This window comes from Equus asinus, chromosome 21 (assembly GCF_041296235.1).
Source record: "Equus asinus isolate D_3611 breed Donkey chromosome 21, EquAss-T2T_v2, whole genome shotgun sequence".
Taxonomy (NCBI): Eukaryota; Metazoa; Chordata; class Mammalia; order Perissodactyla; family Equidae; genus Equus; species Equus asinus.
In genome coordinates this window covers 41,220,516-41,240,133 of record NC_091810.1, presented here as the reverse complement: position 1 = coordinate 41,240,133, position 19,618 = coordinate 41,220,516, and the positions used below count along the sequence as shown (strand labels likewise).

At 38.9% G+C, this 19,618-nt stretch overlaps 1 protein-coding gene across 7 annotated transcripts in view; it reads right to left on the bottom strand.

The window, feature by feature from the left end:
- CFAP20DC (CFAP20 domain containing) overlaps positions 1 to 19,147 on the bottom strand; it is a 227,470-nt gene extending 208,323 nt beyond the window's left edge. For 3 of the 7 annotated variants that reach the window (XM_044754526.2, XM_070492611.1, XM_014868754.3), the window contains exons 1-3: positions 18,711 to 19,017; positions 16,233 to 16,322; positions 13,621 to 13,714 (exon numbers count right to left, since the gene is read on the bottom strand). In XM_044754526.2, the coding sequence (XP_044610461.2) occupies positions 13,621 to 13,714; positions 16,233 to 16,322; positions 18,711 to 18,731 (205 nt within the window). In that variant the 5' untranslated portion in view covers positions 18,732 to 19,017. Of the gene's footprint in view, positions 1 to 7,089; positions 7,139 to 13,620; positions 13,715 to 16,232; positions 16,323 to 18,710 lie in introns of all 7 variants that reach the window. The other 4 variants (XM_070492612.1, XM_014868752.3, XM_070492613.1 and 1 more) reach the window with 4 other exon arrangements.
- Positions 19,148 to 19,618: the final 471 nt, after the last annotated feature.

Below are 19,618 nucleotides of genomic sequence, written 5' to 3'. Positions count from 1 at the left end.
ATATCACTTCTTCAGATCCATCCGCTTAATTCCTTTCCCTTTAGGTTTTGAACTTTTGCTTCATCTCTCAATTATGATGCTCTTAATGGAAGTTTTAGTATCATTTCCTTCTAAAACATGCCTTTTAGGAACTTTTTTCCTGATGTGGGGAGCTGTCTTGATTTATCCGTGAACCTCTGCTCCAAATCTGATGGTACAGAGCAACACAGGGATAAGGGACTTCGAGGAAGGCAACTGGTCTAAAATGCACGTTATTTTCTATTTATTTTGACTTAGTAAGTGTAACAAATTTAAGAATTTTAAAGTAACAATACACGTTTGAACAGTCTATATAAAGATCTTGTGGTTTATAACTCCTTTGGTAAACTGTTTTGTAACATTCCTGAACAAATTAAACAGTTCCTATATTTTACCTAAAATTTAGTTTCTGAACAATAAACAGATTTGATAAAATATGCTTAATGTTTTTTAAATGAAACATACAAGAATAACTTTTACTTAAAATACTAAGCTTCAGAACAGCTCCAGAGAACCATCAGTAGAGTACGCAATAGAATGGAAATAGGGGATAACAGGCTCTGACCTTTGACAACTCTCTAGGAATTGGATTCTACCATATTTATGGGAAAAACCAGTGAGGCAACTAGAGTTCTGGCCTACAAAACCAAAGTGAGATACCAAAATGAGGCCAACTTAAATAAGCCACCATTAATCAATCTCTCTCTTGCATCTTCCATTGATTGGCCCTGCGGTATTTTTCCATTGCACAATCGACTCTGTAAATAGAGCTGGAGAGAGCACCAGGATAATAAAATCAGTTCTTATAAAAGGCTGCTAATTTATGTTACAAATCTCACTGAATCAGCACCGTTCTCTTCAAACACAAAGAGCTATACATATAGGGCATTTTTGTATGAACATTTTTAGATGTGAAAGACACTTGCCCTCAAAAAAGGAAAGCTTTGTAATTCAACTTTCTCACATATAGAAGCCCTAGTTTCCAAAAGGCTTCACTTCTAAGATTAAAAGAAGTATGATAATACCATATGGTGATGATCTGACAAAGAAAAAGTACTTTAATAATGTTTGACATACACTGATCCTGTGTGTCAGAGATGCTAACTAAATGCTATAGTAATATTTTTTCCCAGTGGCCTAGTAAATTTAAACTGACTCTTCAGATCTACAACATATCTAAAATCACTCTAAGTGATGCTGAATGTGGAACCACTGTTAGTTAAAAAATGCCCATCAGATACATAAAATTCATAAAAATTTACTCTTTTTACTAAAACATGCAGGTTTCTGCAGTTTTATAATCTGTTATCTGCCTGAGACAAACTCCCTCTATATTTTTAAAGGATTAAGTCCTCCTTTCTCGTGACTATTTTAAAATACATTTAACTGGCAAAACACCATTAGACTTTTAAACAGTGGTTTTACAGTTGTTTCATTACAGCAAATGACAGTTGTGAATCTCATATACATTTTACAAGCGTTGCATTGTCCAAAGAGTTAGGACTAGATTACAGAACAGTCGTCCTTTACAAGCACCCTGATAAATCATAATCGAAGTTATTTCCTGGTTGATATTGCAGCCTTGGCACAAATAGCACACTGAAGTGCACCTCTCTCAGTTTAGGATAGAAAACAGCAAACAGTTATGCCTTCATTATGGGTTATTCCATATTCCTAAGGAAAATCAGAAAACCTGTCTGGGCTCTTTTACCTTTTCATGTATAAAACTGGGTTAATAAATTAGATTTACACCTCACAGGATTATTTGTATGGATTAAATTAGATCTATTATTCAATAAAGATTTATTGAGCATCTACTGTGGGCAAGACTCAGTGCTGAAGTTTTTGTAGTGAATACGACAGACATGGTCTCTGCTCTCTTGGAACTTAAATCCTAGTTCCATGAAGGAGAAGGCCAAATGCTATGAAAGCATATAATCCTGGGTCCTTGGGAGCAAGAGGACAATGAGTGAAGGTTTTCTTGAAGAAATAACATTGGAATTCAGCAGAGAAGAATAAGCAGGAAGACGAGGGTAGAAAGGAGAAATAAATATTATAGGGAGAAGAACTACTCCATCATGTGAGGGAAAAGGCCATAGTAGATTGGATGAACTTAAAGGCCTAAAGGGCTGGTAGAAGAGACAGAAGGGGAAAAGCAGCAGGAGGTAAGTCTGGCAAATAGCTAGGAATTCAATCATATATGTCCTTGAAGGCTATGTGAAGGCTATAGTCATCCTAAAATCAATGGGAAGCCACTCATACATTCATTCATTTATTCAACAAAGATTTATTGAATGTCTACTATGTGCCAGGCACTGTTTTAGATGAACAAAATAGACTAAATTTCTGTGCCAATGGGGCTTACTTTCTGGTAATGATGAGAAAAACAGTAAAAAAACATAATAAAAAAAATAGCATGTTAAACGGGAAAAAGTAGAGCAAGGTGAAAGGGATCAAGAGTGCAGAAAGGGAGGTTGGTGTCATGATGGGGGCATAGGCAGACTCTGAACTCACCTCCTCCCACGAACACAACCAAGCTACAACTATTCTTGGAACAATTACCCCTGAGAGACAACCGAAAACTGGATAAAAAGAATCCCCACAACAAGGGACAGTCCTGACTGAGGCGGAAGAGGCAGAAATTCCTTCTGGAGAGAAAAAGCCACCTCCACAAGCTGCAGCGCTTAACAGCTGGCAAGGTACACAGCCTTCCCTGTAGGAGTGGGGTACCTGAACGGGGGAGTGTGGGGGGGGCAGGCATTACTGCTGTAAGCATCCTTCAGACTCAGCACAATTGAGACAAGCCTCATAATATCTCGCTTTGCTGGCTATTAACTACAATGGGGAATACCCCTAGAAAAGCTATTGGACATAAGCAGAAAAAAACTGGCTCTTAAAGGGCCCACACACAAAGTCACCTGTTTCAGAAAGCAACCTAAAATTACCAAAAAGAAAGGTGCACAGCCCTTTGGTGAAAAAAGACTCACTTGACAGGCTCTGGGTGCATCTTAGTGAGAGGTGAGACTTCTCTAGGGACTGAGACATTGGCGGTAGCCATTACTGTGACCTAGTACAGGCATGCTGACACAGATGCTGGCAGATGCCATTAGAGTTCTTCCCTTGACCTGTTAGCCCAGGGTCTGTTCCACCCACTAGATGGCCCATTTAATCCAGCTCAGCCAGAGCAGGCAGCCTGCCCTAGGGACTGGCCTCACCCAACAGAAAGCCCTTGGGCAAATTTTAGACCTGCATAGACTGGGTGCCTGGATCCTCTGCAGGAAGGTGAGTGGGTCCACCTCTGCAGGGATGGGCTTGTGTGAAGAGCGGTGGAGTGGGTGAGGTGTTGGAGGATTGTGTGGGGGTCTCTATAGTGGGGCAACTGGGTATGCTCCAGGGGGCCAGGACATGTGCAAGGGCCAGGACTGTGTTGATGGTGTGTGTGGACCTGTGGGCTGTACAGCTTATCAGTAACAGAAGACTTGTGCTTCACAAACAGCTACATAGGGGATTGGCCCAACCTTCCAAAGTCTGAAACAATTGGGTACTCCCATGCCTGGGGCCAGTCCCACTCAGTTGCAATCCTGAAAGAGCTGACAAAAGCCTTGGAGGCCTGAGGCCTACAGCAATTGTAAACCCCTGAGCCGAGCAACCAGCCACACTGGGGACCTACTCACTTTACAGAAAGACTGCAACAGGAATGTGCTATCAGACCTTGCAGCCAACTGTGCTGGTGCTCTCCAAACCCGATAAAGTGATTGAAGGGTCCACAGCAGCCACACGCAGCTGAGAATTACAACCAGCCTGCCAGGGAGACAGCCTAGACTCCCTGGGCACCTGCAGCAAGAGCAACCCTACCACAACAGGACACACATAGCCCACACATGGGTCATTCCTGGAACATTTGGAAGTTTTGACAAGAGGGAGCACACTGCTGGACCTCAAAAGGCATCTTGTACACAAACCCACTTCTCCAAAATCAGGACACATAGCTGACTCAGCTAATACATAGATATAAGCATAGAGAAAGAGACAAATTGGGAAGGCGGAGGAATATGTTCCAAGTAAGAGAACAGGACAAAATCCCAGAAAACGAACTAAATGAAACAGAAATAAACAACCTACCTGACAAAGACTTCAAACAAAAAGTCATAAGGATCCTCTCTGATCTTGGGAGAAGAATGGATGAACTCAGTGAGAACATTAACACAGAATTGGAAAATATAAAAAAGAACCAATCAGAAATGAAGAATACAATACTGGAAATGAAAAATTCACTAGAGGGACTCAGTAGCAGAAGAATGGATGAGCGTGCTGGATGAAAGACTAAAGGAAATCACCCAAGCTGAACAGATAAAAGAAAAAAAATTAAAAAGAACAAGAGCAGTCTAAGGGAACTCTGGGACAACATCAAATGCACTAACATTCATATTATAGGTGTCCCAGAAAGAGAAGAAAAAGACAAAGAGGCAGAGAATCTATTTGAAGAAATAATGGCTGAAAACTTTCCTAATAAGAAAGGAAACAGACAACCAAGTACAGGAAGCACAGAGAGCACCAAACAAGATAAACCCACACCAAGGTATATTATAATTAAAATGTCAAGAATTAAAGAGAGAATCCTAAAAGCTGCAAGAGAAAGGCAATAAGTGACATACAAAGGAAATCCCATAAGGCTATCAGCTGACTTCTCAGCCAAAACCTCACAAGCTAGAAGGGAGTGGCACAACTTATTTAAAGTGCTGAAAGGAAAAAACTTACAGCCAAGAACACTCTGCCTGGCAAGGTTATCAATCAGAATAGAAGGAGAGACAGAGTTTCCCAGACAAGCAAAAATTAAAGGCGTTTATCAACAAGAAACCAGTTTTACAGGAAATGCCAAAGGGACTTATTTAAGTGGGAAAGAGAAGACCATAAACAAGAATAAGAAATTTATTAAAAAAAAAAAAGGCAACAAAATCAATGTAAAGCCAAAAATACAGTAAAGGTAGCAGATCAACCACCTATGAAGACAATATGGAAGTCAAAGGAGAAAAGTACTAAAATTGCCTATTCCAATCATAAGAAGGTAATGGATACACAGACACAAAATAAAAGGTTAGATATGATACCAAAAACATAAAATGTGAGAGGAGGGGAGTAAAAGAGTAGAGCTTTTACAATGAGGTCAAACTAAAGAGATCATCCACTCAATATAGATTGCTATATACATATATTATATATGAATCTCATGGTAATCACAAACCAGAAACCTATAATAAATATACAAATAATTAAGACAAAGGAACCCAAGCATAATACTAAAGGAAGCCATCAAACCACAAGGGAAGAGAGCAAGAGAAGAAGAAAGGAACAGAGAAGAATTACTAAAACACCTAGAAAAAAGGTAACAAAATGGCAATAAGTACATATTTATCAATAGCTACTGTAAATGTCAGTGGACTAAATGCTCCAGTCAAAAGGCAAAGGGTGGCTGATTAGATAAAAAAACAAGACCCATATATATGCTGCATACAAGAGACACACTTCAGACCTAAAGACACTCACAAACTGAAAGTGAAGGGATGGAAAAAGGTACTCCACGCAAATGGCAAAGAAAATAAACCTGGGATGGCAATACTCACATCAGACAAAATAGACTTTAAAACAAAAACTTTAACAAGAGACAAAGAAGGGCACAACATAATGATAAAGGGAACAATCCAACAAGAGGATATAACACTTGTAAATATCTATGCACCCAACATAGGAGCACCTAAATATATAAAGCAATTATTAGCAGACATAAAGGGAGAAACAGACAGCAACACAATAATAGTAGGGGACTTTAACACTTCACTTACATCAACGGTCAGATCATCCAAACAGAAGATCAATAAGGAAACATTGGCCTTAAATGACACTTTAGACCAGACGGACTTAGTACATACATACAAAACATTCCATCCAAAAACCACAGAATACACCTTCTTTTTAAATGCATATGGAATATTCTCCAGGATAGACCACATATTAGGCCACAAAACAAGTCTCAATAAATTTAAGAAGACTAAAATAATACCAACCATCTTTTCAACTACATGAAGAAAATCAGAAAAGCCACAAATATGTGGAGATTAAACAAAACGCTACTGAACAACAATTGGGTCAATGAAGAAATCAATGGAGAAATCAAAAATTACCTGGACAAAAACGACAATGAAAATATGCCAAAATCTATGGGATACAGCAAAAGCAGTTCTAACAGGGAAGTTTATAGCAATACAGGCCTACCTCAGCAAACAGGAAAAATCCCAAATAAACAATCTAACAGTGCACCTTAAGGAAGTGGCAAAGGAAGAACAAACAAAGCCCAAAATCAGTAGAAGGAAGGACATAAAAATCAGAGCAGAAATAAATGAAATAGAGACTAAAAAAAAATAGGAAAAAAATCAATGAAACCAAGAGCTGGTTCTTTGAAATGATAAACAAAATTGGCAGACCTCCAGCTAGACTAACCAAGAAAAAAAGAGAGAAAGCTCAAATAAATAAAACCAGAAATGAATGAGGAGAAATTACAACAGACACCTCGGAAATACAAAAGATTATAAGAGAATATTATGAAAAGCTATACACCAACAAATTGGATAATCTAGAAGAAACGGATAAATTCTTAGAATCATACAACCTTCCAAAATTAAAGCGAGAAGAAATAGAGAATTTGAATAGCTCAATCACTAGTAAGGAGATCGAAACAGTAATAAAAACCTGCCAAAAAATAAAAGTCCAGGACCAGACGGCTTCCCTGGTGAATTCTACTGCACATTCAAAAAAGACTTAATACCTACCCTTCAAAATCTCTTCCAAATAATTGAAAAGGAGGAGAAGCTTCCTAACTCATTCTATGAAGCCAACATTACCATAATACCAAAACCAGACAAGAACATCACAAAAAAAGAAAATTACAGGCCAATATCACTAACAAACATTGATGCAAAAATCCTCACCAAATACTAGCAAATCAAATACATTTAAATTAATACATTTAATAATTAATTTATTTAATAATAAATTAATACATTTAAAAGATCATACATTGTGATCAAGTAGGATTCATTCCAGGTATGCAGGGATGGTTCAGTATCTGCAAATCAATCAACATGATACACCACATTAAAAAACTGAAGAACAAAAAATCACATGTTCATCTCAATAGATACAGAGAAAGCATTTGACAAGATACAGTATCCATTTACGATAAAAACTCTAAATAAAATGGGTATAGAAGGAAAGTACCTCAACATAATAAAGGCCATATATGACAAACCCACAGCAAATATCATTCTCAATGAAGAAAAACTGAAAGCTATCCCTCTAAGAACAGGAAACAGACAAGGATGCCCACTTTCACCACTCTTACTTAACATAGTATTGGAAGTCTTAGCCAGAGCAATTAGGAAAGAAAAAGAAATAAAAGGGATCCAAATTGGAAAGGAAGATATGAAACTGTCACTATTTGCAGATGACATGATTTTCTACTTAGAAAACCCAAAAGAATCAACAAAAAAACTTACAGAAATAATAAATGAATATGGTCAAGTTGCAGGATACAAAATCAATGTACAAAAATCAGTTGCATTTTTATACACTAAAAATGAAGTAGCAGAAAGAGAAATTAAGAATATACTCCCATTTACAAATGCAACAAAAAGAATAAAATATCTAGGAATAAACTTAACCAAAGAGGTGAAAGATCTGTACACGAAAAACTATAAAACACTGTTGAAAGAAACTGAAGAAGACACAAAGAAATGGAAAGATATTCCGTGCTCTTGGAGTGGAAGAATTAACATAGTTAAAATGTCCATACATACTAAAGCAATCTACGGATTCAATGCAATCCCTATCAAAGTTCCAACATTTTTCACAGAAATAGAACAAAGAATCATAAAATTTATACGGAACAACAAAAGACCTGAATAGTCAAAGGAATCCTGAGAAAAAAGAACAAAGCTGGAGGTAGCACACTCCCTGAATTCAAGATATACTACAAAGTTAAATTAACCAAAACAGCATGGTACTGGCACCAAAACAGACACACAGATCAATGGAACAGAATCAAGAGCCCAGAAATAAACCCACACATCTATGGACAGTCAATTTTCCACAAGGGAGCCATGAACATACAATGGAGAAAGGAAAGTCTCTTCAACAAATGGTGCTGGAAAAACTAGACAGCCATACACAAAAGAATGAAAGGAGACCATTATCTTACACTGTGCACAAAAATTAACTCAAAATAGACTAAAGACTTGAATATAAGACCTGAAATGATTAAACTTCTAGAAGAAAACATAGCCAGTACACTCTTTGACATCGGTCTTAGCAGCATATTTTCAAGTATCATGTCTGACTGGGCAAGGGAAACAACAGAAAAAACAAACAAATGGGACTACATCAATTAAAAAGCTTCTGTACAGCAAAGGAAACCATTAACAAGACAAAAAGACAACCTAACAATTGGGAGAAGATATTTGCAATCCATATATCTGTTAAGGGGTTAATATCCAAAATATACAAAGAACTCATACATCTCAAGAACAAAAAACCTAACAACCCAATTAAAAAATGGGCAAAAGATCTGAACAGACATTTCTCCAAAGAAGATATACAGATGGCCAACAGGCACATGAAAAGATGCTCAACATCATTAACTATCAGGGAAATGCAAATAAAAACTACAATGAGATATCACCTCACTCCTGTCAGAATGGCTATCACTAACAGGACAGGAAACAGTAAGTGTTGGAGAGGATATGGAGAGAAGGCAAGCCTCATACACTGCTGGTGGAAGTGTTAACTGATGCAGCCACTATGGAAAACAGTATGGAGATTCCTCAAAAAATTAAGAATAGATTTACCAAATATGATCCAGCTATTCCACTGCTGGGTATTTTTCCAAAGAACATGAAAACACGAAGGCATAAAGACACATGCACCCCTATGTTCATCGCAGCATTGTTCACAATAGCCAAGACTTGGAAGCAACCTAGGTGCCCATCAAGGGATGAATGGATACAGAAGATGTGGTATATATACACAATGGAATACTACTCAGCCATAAGAAATGATGAAATCCAGCCATTTGTGACAACATGGATAGACCCTGAGGGTATTATGCTAAGTGAAATAAGTCAGACGGAGAAAGTCAAATATCATATGATCTCATGCATAAGTAGAAGATAAAAACAATGACAAATAAACACACAGAGATTGGATTGTGGTTACCAGAGGGGAAGGGGGTAGGAAGGAGGGGCAAAACGGGTGATAAGGCACACGTGTGGTGATAGATGGTAATTAGTCTTTGGGTGGTGAACATGATGTAATCTACACAGAAATCGAAATATATAATGACGTACACCTGAAATTTATATAATATTATAAACCAATGTTACCACATTAAAAAAAGAAGTGTGCAGAAGGGGTGCCAGCCCCATGGCCAAGTGGTTAAAGTTCTGCACACTTCGCTTAGGTGGCCTGGGGTTCCCAGGTTTGGATCACAGGTGCAGACCTACTCTACTCATCAGCCATGTTGTCAAGGCATCCCACATACAAAGTAGAGGAAGACTGACACAGATGTTAGCTCAGGACTAATCTTTGTCAAGCAAAAAAAAAAAAAAAAGAGGAGGATTGGGAACGGCTATTAGCTCAGGGCAAATCTTCCTCACACATACACAAAATAAAGAGTGCAGAAGGGATATACAGCACAGGTCAGAGCAGACTCTCACTGAGAAGTGACATTTTAGTAAAGGCCTGAAGGAGAGAGAGTGAGTCACATAGCTGTTTGGGGAAAAAAAGGCTCTAGGTAGAGCATACGGCTTTTGCACAGGTGCTAAGGTGATAGGGTACCAGGCTATGTTTGAAAACAGCAAGACCTGTATGGCTGGAGCAGAGTGAAAAATGGAAAGAGTAATAGAAGATAAGGTAAGAGAGTTAAGAGGGCACCACATACTGCAGGGTCCTATAGATCTTTGGTGTTTACTCTGACAGAGATGGGGCATTTTCAGCAGAGGAGTGCCTTACATTTAAAACTGTTGCTCAGTTGACAACAGACAGTAGAGAAGCAAATCAGAAACAGGGAGGTCAAGTAGAAGACAACTGCAATAATCCAAGCATGAGATAATGGTGGGTTGGACCAGGGTGGTAGCATTGGAGATGTTAAGAAGTAGTCAGACTCTGAATCTAATTTAAAGAGAGAACCAACGAGATCTTCCTGATGGACTGAATGAAAAAAGAAAAATTTTCAGGCTGATTTAAGAGTTTTTGGTCTGAGCAATTGAAAAGACAAGTTGCTAGCAACTGAGATGGGGCTGTCTGCAGGAGGAGGAATTTCTAGGGTAAAGCTATTCAAGTAGAAATGTCAAGTAAGCAATTGAATATACAAGTCTGGATTTGGGGAGAGAAGTCTGAGTTGGAAATGCATGCTGGAGTAAGACAGAGATGGTATTTAAAGCCATGAGACTAGAGCCGATAACCAAGGGAGTAAATGTAGAGAGCCAAGGACTGAATCCAGCAGCACTGCAACATTAGATTGAGTTGGGGAGAAGAGAAGAACCATGAAAGGGAACTAAGAAGGAAGACCAGTGAAGTAGAAAGAAAACTAGGAGTATGGATATCCTAGAAGATGAATGAAGAAAATATATAAAGGAGGAGGGTGTCAACTTTGTCAAATGTTGCCGATACATTAAGTGAGATGAGGGCTGAGAACTGGTCATTGGATCCAGAAATACAGAAATCACTAGTGACCTTGACAAGAGCACTATCAGTAGAGTGGTGAAGTCAAAGCCTTTGAAGGGTTTTAAACAGAGGAAGTCATAATAAAATTTATCTTAAAAAGAATACCAAAGTGGGGGCAAGGGGGAGGGCTGGAGGGAACCTCACAAAGATGACCTCATCCTCTAGAGCCTTTGAAACTTAGATTAACACAGGCTTAAGGGATGTTGATCCCAAAAGACACACCACTGGATTCAGATGTCACAGGCAGAGAAAGCAACGGTTAAAACATGAGTCTCAAACAGAAAGTCCTGGGGCAGACCACCCAAATGATAGATGTTTACGTGCAACAGAGCTGCTTCTCATATGGGCAACTCTACATAACGTGTTCCAGGGTGAAGAGTGGCATGGATTAATTTATTTAGCTGGCTAATGATAATGATTTACTGAAGTCTCATTATCAAAGCCAGCTGGTTACAATTAGAAATTATAACCCAAATGGTTACAGTTTCTTAATATGGCAAATTTAGGGCCAGCTCCAGTGGCCTGGCGGTTAAGTTCAACACACTCAGCTTCAGGGGCCAGGGTTTGGTTCCCGGGCATGGACCTACACCGCTCTGTTAGCAGCCCACATACTAAAAAGTAGAGGAAGATTGGCATGGATGTTAGCTCAGGGCGAATATTCCTCAGCAAGAAAAAAATATGGCAAATTTAACAATCTTATTAAACACCAACTATATACGATACACTAAGTTAGGGTACAAAGTAGATGATGCAAGATTCCTACCCTGGAGAAGTGCACAATCTGATAATCAATATTGCATTTTCCTTTATTTGATAAGATGCTAAGTAAAAAATTTTGACATATTTGGAGATGCTCAAATATAATTTATAAAAATTACTATTTAAAATGAAAAGTTAAACATAGTTAACTTCATCACTAAACTTTCTTCATAAGTAGCTAATATAGTAAGAAACACATATGGGATACCTAATGTCAAGTTTGCATAAATAAAGAGGATGTTTACTGTTAAAATAGGAATACATGATGATAAGTGAACTAAATTTAGAAATGTTAATTGAAAGCCAATTCTCTCTTCAAGGCATGCCATTTCATTTAAACTTAACCATAACAACTTCACACAGAAGGTCATTTTATACAAGTAAAAATAACTACTAAGTTCTGTTATCAAAAATTACAGATAATTAATCTTAAAGGCATTAGTATAGGGTAGGCTATAAAAACTGTTTCATTGTTACAATGCTGCACATGCTACAGAAAAGCCAGATTGATTTTTAATTACAGGGCATTGTACAAGAAATACAGTAAAAGATTCTACTGTTTCTCCCCATTAAAACTATCATCTTTCCAGTTAAAAAGCAATTATAACACATTAAATTTGTTTTATTTCTAAAAAAATCTCTGATAAAAGTAGGAAAGGGGAGCTTGTCTTGAATTACTGAGCCTTTGGGTAGAAGAGAAAGCTTTCTTAGAGCCAAGCGAGAAAGGTTACCAGCCTGCTTTGATTTTGTCAATAATGTGATCATGTGCATAGATGCTGAGGGTACTACATGGAAGAACAGGCCAATGACAAGAAAAAAACAAAAGAACACTGGTTTAGAACAAAGTCATGTTCTTGCAAATCAAATATTATTTATCTCAGAAAGTCAATATCCTTAAAAAAGATGGACCATGTCTTCTGTAAGAACAACCTACAGTTTCGCACGTTTCCCTGGCTCATCTTAGTTCACCTCATTTATAAGAATAAATTTACGTGTAAATGAAAAAAAAATCTGTTATTAAAAAAACAAACAGAATCTATGAGGAAATCATGATTTTAAAATGGTGGTAAATTAATAAAAATTATTTTAACAATGATTATCCCTTCTCTCTGAGGTTCTGTTTCTTATTTTATTTAGAAGGAAACACTAGCAAACCCTTTTAAAATAAATCATCTTCCATCTATAATTTCTATGCCTTGGTTTACACTTTAGAAATCTAAAATGTGCGTGCAATAGCTTGAAGTGGTAGATAAAGCAGAGCGCCTATGAAAGTTTAGAAACTTGACTTAAAATGAGAAAATCAGATGCCAAGAACAGGTCTTTTCATAGTACCTGGTACACAGTAAGAATTCAATAAATGTTCTTAATGAATGAAACAAGGAATAAATAAACGAAAAACGTAAAAGATAACTGACTATATTTGCTAAATCATCTGAAGTCTATAGCTAAAAAATAGGACAAAGCTAATGAAAATCTGATTAATCATTTTGATAAATTGTATTTCTTAAATCACATCAGTTTAAGCAAAGCCTAATTTGTGGAAGAACCTTGAATTTTAACCCCGTTCTGCCAATAACTGGGCTTCTATTCAAAACTTATAAATATTTTACATAAATTTTTTTCTCACAATTAATTTCCTATAATTTAGCAACTCTCAAGTTTATTTCAAAGCTAAGCCTTAACTACCTGATTTCTTGATGAGGAATAAACCTCAGTGTGTTCATCTGTAAAAGAGCTATTGTGAAGAATAAGAGAGTTAATAAACATGAAATGCTTAGAAAGTCACTGGCACACAGTAAGTGTTCAATAAATACCATCACTGTTACAATTAATGGCTATTAAATAATCTTCTAAATCCTCTTAAAAATACTAGTTGATTTCTAATAAACAATGAAGCAGAACATATTTTAAAAACTCTGGCACAAAGTCACTTTCTAACTTAAAAAAAAATCTTATCACTTTATGTCAACAGATGCAAGTAAAAGGCAAACTAATATGTCTGTTTATGAGACTTAAAGGTATAACTTTAAGTATCAAACGTCAAGCTTCAATATTAAAAATCTCACTTACGGATTTGCTTATTTTCCTTTGGTAATTGAATTTTGTTTGTTTGGCTGCTGCCTTCCAGGACAAACACAAAACTTTTAACTTCTTTATCGAACTCCTATGGAACAAAGATAAAAACAGTGATAATGAAAGCATATTTTATTTGATTTCTATTACAAAATTGGAGCTGCAAACCCACAGGAAAAAAGTGCCAGATCCAAATGACTTCAAAGTAGGCTCAGGCCTTGATGATCCTCTCACCCTGAGACTCGCTGAGAAAGGGAATATAAAAGCCACACTAAGCCACTTGGCGACTCCTCTGTTATATCAAGACACTCTTCCTCCAAGAAGTTCTCAATTTCAAGGATTCCCAAGTTACTAATTCAGAGTTTCTAGAGTTTCGTTACCCTTCCTCTCCTTTGATCTAGGTATTTCTAATAGCACAGGCTGAACATCACTCCATGGTACAGAACAATAAACCATTTAACCTATGTCGTATCCAGTCTGGAAGTTCCTTGATTTCAGGCCATGGCTCCTACAGAAGTAATCTGCCTTATTTTACTAGTGCTTTAACTTGAAGTCCTATATATCATTTACTTAAAATCAGTAAGAATTAAAGTGTTACAATTAAGGTGACCTAAAGAACTAAGGTAGAAGAAACAGAAAACAAAACAAAATAAACCTGGAAATGAAAAACATCTTGTACATGAGGGTCCAATTTCCATGAGTCAAAGTGGTAAGCTAAATGGTTATTTTTTTTATCTTGGAGCAAATTCCCAATCTTTGACTAGAAAGACCCCCTTTTCACATTAACATATTAACATACAGAATTAACATATTTTACAGAGCTCCCACTCTTCCTTTTTTGTATATATTAAGAAATACATTATAACTAATGGCTGCTAAGAGTTAAGTAAGATTTAAATGTTTGTATTATATCCATCACAATGGCATCTCTTATGTACTTGAAATGAACATATACGACATGTATTATTTATTCCATCTAATCACAAGTTGGGCATATAGTTAAAACCTCTCAATAGCTTCCCCAAATCTTCAACATGGCCCATAAAGCTCTGTGTAGTCTGGTCCCTGCCCAGTTTTTCAAACCTCATTTCCTACTTTGCACTCTCTCCTGTCTCTCCATCCTAGCCTTAGCAGTCTTCTTGCAGTTTCTTAAAAATGCTAAGCTCTCTCCTGACACAAGGACTTTGTACATGCTTTTGCCTTTGCCTCAAACACTTTTCTCTCCACTGGCCCCACCTGGTGCCTAGTTAGCTCTTAGAGATCAAATGTCATTTCCTTGGGGACGCCTTTTCTAATCTCCCTGCTATAGACCTTCAGAGCACCATTTTTCTCTCATTCATAGTGAGAGCTGTATAATTTTGAACAAGTCATTTACCCTCTCCATGTCTCACTTTTATCATCTGTAACAAGAGCATAAAGTTACCTCTCTCACACGGCTGTTGTATAGATTACGTAACATGTAATGTGCTTAATGCTGGGCTTGGCAAACAGTAAGCACTTAATTAACAGAAGCTTTAAAATGTTATCCATAGAACAAGGTCCCTAGGAAGACATTTCTCTCTCGATTATACAGGAGAGAAGAGAGAAAGATAGGAATGGATATAGGTTTTTAGATCTGGTGGCAGCAAGCTGAGGTAGTCTCTACTGATGAAATTGGTTTTCCCTGTGAAATGGGGAGTGAGGTCTTTGGTGAGTGAGCGAGGAGGGCCTGTCCTGGGTGGGGGCTGGGGTTCGGGATAGGGAGTTGGCAGCTGAAAACCTGAAGATAATGGAGAAATAATCATTTTAGAGACTAAGAGAACATAAAAGGAGAACTTTCTTGGCTGTTCAGGTTGAATTTATAGTATTATCAATCTGAGAGCTGTAGATATTTCCCCCAAAGGTACATATAAGCCCAGCTGGAGGCACAGAAAAGACAGATAACTGGATATATAGAAATGCTTGGCATTTGCTAGGCGGGCATAATGCAAGGACAAGGAGCAGGGCATTCAAGGTCTTGATATGGGAGTGACTGAAATTACGGATTATGGACTATCTGGGCTGGAGAGAAAAGGATGTGAAGACAGGGAAAATAAAAAAATAATAAAACCAAACACAGGGGAAAGTAGAATGGTCAATGGCCTAAGGACCTCAATTAGGCTGAAGACCAAATATGATGGCAGTAACTGGGCAAGGAGCCTTGAGAATGGACGACTGGGGTCAGAGAGGGATGTCTCAATCTCTCACTCAGTAATTCCAGAAACCCTGCAGTTTGTGGTGCTAAGGTACAGGGTGTGACAGTGGGAAAGGGTGCTGAAGTGAAATGGAAGAGGTCACTAAAGATGAAGAAATGAAGAATCTGAGAAGCCCAGAGTTTGGAGAGATTTTCCTTACAGATACTGAAGTCACCTAAAACAACAGCAGGACTCGGCACACAGAGAAGGGTTATGAGCCATGTGCCAAAGTCTTAAAGGACTGAGGATTGCTCGGGGGCTGCAGCCAACAATGTCCTGAAAGGGTTTTGGAGTGAATGAAGAGGAAAAACAATTCTGAAATCTTACTAAACCCTTTTTGTTATAACCCTCTCATTTCTATCCAGGATTTAGATGGCTCTAATTTCTAACACTTACTTTCCAAATCACAGACGGACTGCCAAGGATCTTCCATTTTGCTCCAGGATTTTTTCCTTGAGCACTAAAGATTTCAACAAATGCACCTCCCTAGAAAACAAAAATGAAATATTTAAATTAAAGTGAAACACAATGCTAAGGAGGAAATACTATCCACCACATAATCTATAACCACTGTTCTAGGCATCCGTCCGTTAAGCAAATCTGGGAGGAAACAGCATCCCTGTTATTAGTCCTACTTTATACCTTGATTCTATCTAAGCCACAACCATTCTGATTTGGGTCACCTTGGATTAATGGTTTAAGGAATTATTTTTAAGGGACGATAAACATTAAATAAATTGTGCCATATAAATCTTACCATCTCTCAATGTAGAGTTCATTTACTTGACATGTATAGACCATGCCTCTAAAACATTTTATTCAACCCTGACCAAAGGGTTTAAACTCAACTCTTGAGTTAGGCTAACATAAAGTTTGATAATTATCTCTGGCTATGAGCTTTCTGATCATACTGACCTGAGTTACAATACCAGCTTTGACATTTATTAACTATCTGACCTTGAGAGTTATTTAACCTCTTGATTCTCCATCTGTAAAACGGGTTGTTGGATTACATAGGATAGAAAATATAAACTATCAAGCACAATACCTTGCACATGACAAGGGCCCAATTGTACTAGCAATGATTATTCAAAAAAGGGGCAATTTGAATAGTTTAGTACTGGTCAACAAAAACCTTAGAAGGGAGTCAGGGGAGAGTGGTTCTTATTTTGGGCATTCCCATAAGATCTCTTCATATATTTAATACAAATTGATTTAGACATCTATTAAAGTCTGTAGAAGAAAAGAGAATCATTTCTATAGACATGTTACGTGTTCCCTAGTGTAAACCTGAGAAGAACACGGAGGGACGTGCTTATGCAGAAACACTAAACACATTACTGAATCTCCCAAAGCTTTAATTATAAAAGAGAAGAATTAAACGAGGTCATTATCTCTGGGAATTTATTGCAAGAAACTGAGACTGTGAAATGAAGACTAAATAGGGTTTTCTTTTATGGCCTGTTTGAATTATAAGCAGCACATGAGCAAATCTGACAGATTTCCGTAAAGAATTTCCAGATTTTAATTTTTCTCAATAATTAAAGATACTTTTGCTTCCGATTTTTAACACATAATCGCTTTACGCTAAGACATTCAATTTCTTCTTCCTTAGGCAGTATTATGTGCAAACTGTGTGGGGGATAGAATTACTATAGCTTCTGGGGTCAGGTCATCTATCACTATGAATTTTAAATTTGTGGCAGCCTTTCTTTTCAAGAGAAAAATCCTCATACCTGATGAGATAGAATCCCCCTCTCGTTTCTTTGTGCTTTCTCGTTTTCCAAGTTTCCCACGGTGAACATATGCTTTTCCTAACAATATATTTTATCTATACTAAGTGAGAGAAACTCTCTAAAATTGTTCTAACCCATTTAATGATATCAAATGGAATAGAAGAAAAAGAACTGCAGAATACTCCGAGGACACTTATAAGAAGGAAGGTAGCATTGGTGACAAGGTAGAAGCAACAGGGGTTACCAGTGGAGGACTGTTCCAGGACAGGGACAAAAACTATTCATCATAAGAGCAGGACTAGGATGGTAACAGATTGTAAACAAAAAATGTAACCTTAGGTAGAGGCTGGGGCCAAGGAAAAGCAGGAAGGGACATGCCCAGTGAGGTGAGGAAAGCAGACCGTGCATTGCAGACACTCCAGGATGCTCAAGGTGACTGCGGAAGATCCAGAAGTAGTTTCCCCAGTGTGATTTTTCGACCATCTATATCAGAATCAACTGGGGGAAGTTGTTACAAAGGTGAATTAACTAGCCCCATCTAGGGATTCTGAGTCACCAGATCTGGGGTGAGGGTCAGAAATCTGCATTTTTACAAGTACCCCACGTGATCCTAATGTACCCCAGTGTTTGATAGTCACTGACCCCGAGTATTGGGGGGAAAGAAAAAAGCACATAGTCAAAACGCGTATTTTCTTTCTTGGCTTAACTCATTCATGCATTCACTCCTTCACTCTCTTCTAAACAGCTTCCGAGAGACCAGAGTGCATCAATGGTGAGTACCGAAGGCGCTTCTCAAAACTCAAGATGTATGGGCCCTGCCTTCAAGATTCTTATTCAGGAGGTTTGTTTGGGGTTTAAGATTCACATTTTAATCAGAATCGCAGGCAATCCATACACTTTGAGAAGCGCTGAGCTGGAGACAGAACAAAGGCCAAATCATACGCCCAGACTCTGGTTGCTTTCTTCCTTTTTTTTTTCTTTTTGGGTCAAGACCATCATCCATTAATTCCTTCACACCCCGAAAACGATCGTATTATTGGGGGAGGGGGGAGGCGTAGCTTTGCCCTCACGCTTCACACAGCCTACCTCACCCAAGAGGAGAATGCGATAGACAGGTTGGAGGGCCGTTTCGGGTTACCTGGTATGCATTTTTGAACATTCCCGCAGGGGGCCCGGGAGTTCAGGGGCACGGAGTTCAGGGGTTCCAGCGAGAAGCGCGACCCCGATGACTGGAAATCGGCAGGCGGGAACCCCACAGCCCGATAGGCGGTGAAGGGCTTCGTGCTCAGCCCCGCCGGCCAGGCTCTTCTCAGTCCCTGGTCAGCTCCACCTCGGTCGGACCCCAGACCCGCAACATCGCGGCCCCCGCCTCCGGGGTGCCCCGGTCTAGGAGGGCGCAGCTGCCTGGGCGGGCTCCGGGCGGCCCCTGGGGAGTGACTGTGTGCGTAACCTACGTGACGGGGCGGCCAGCCACTGAGCCTCCCACAACCGCCCGCTCGCCCGGGAAAAGCGGGCGCGCTCCCGCAGCCGCCCCGCCCTGCCCTCGAATCCGATCGAACAAGGGCGGGGCGGAGTGGCGCCAACGTTCCGGCGGCACCCATTGGCTCCCACGAGGCGCCTGCGCGTTGCGCTGTATGAGCTTCCTGCCAATCGGCACGTGAGACTACGCGGTGACGTCAGCGTTGCCTAAGCAACCCGGGCACTCTCGGGGAGTTAGTGGACCGCCGACCTGTGACCGGAGCTTTCGTTAGATCGTCACCTGTACCTGCGAAAAAGCCCAAACTTAGCCTCGTTTAAGACATACCACAGACGCTGGACTCTTCTGAAAAACCTGTCACGTCGGCTTGGTCTCTCTTGCTTGTAAACATTGATAACTGGTAGGTTGCTGAAGAGTCATGGAATCTTGGAACCCTCAAGTGGCCTTTGGTTCGAAAGTTTCCAAACTTGGGTTCATTGAGTCAGTATTAGGGGCTGCTCCTCCCTTTCGTTGTTTCAGAAGCCCCAAGGACGTAGGAGTGTTTGCTCAAGATCACCGCGCACGTTAAA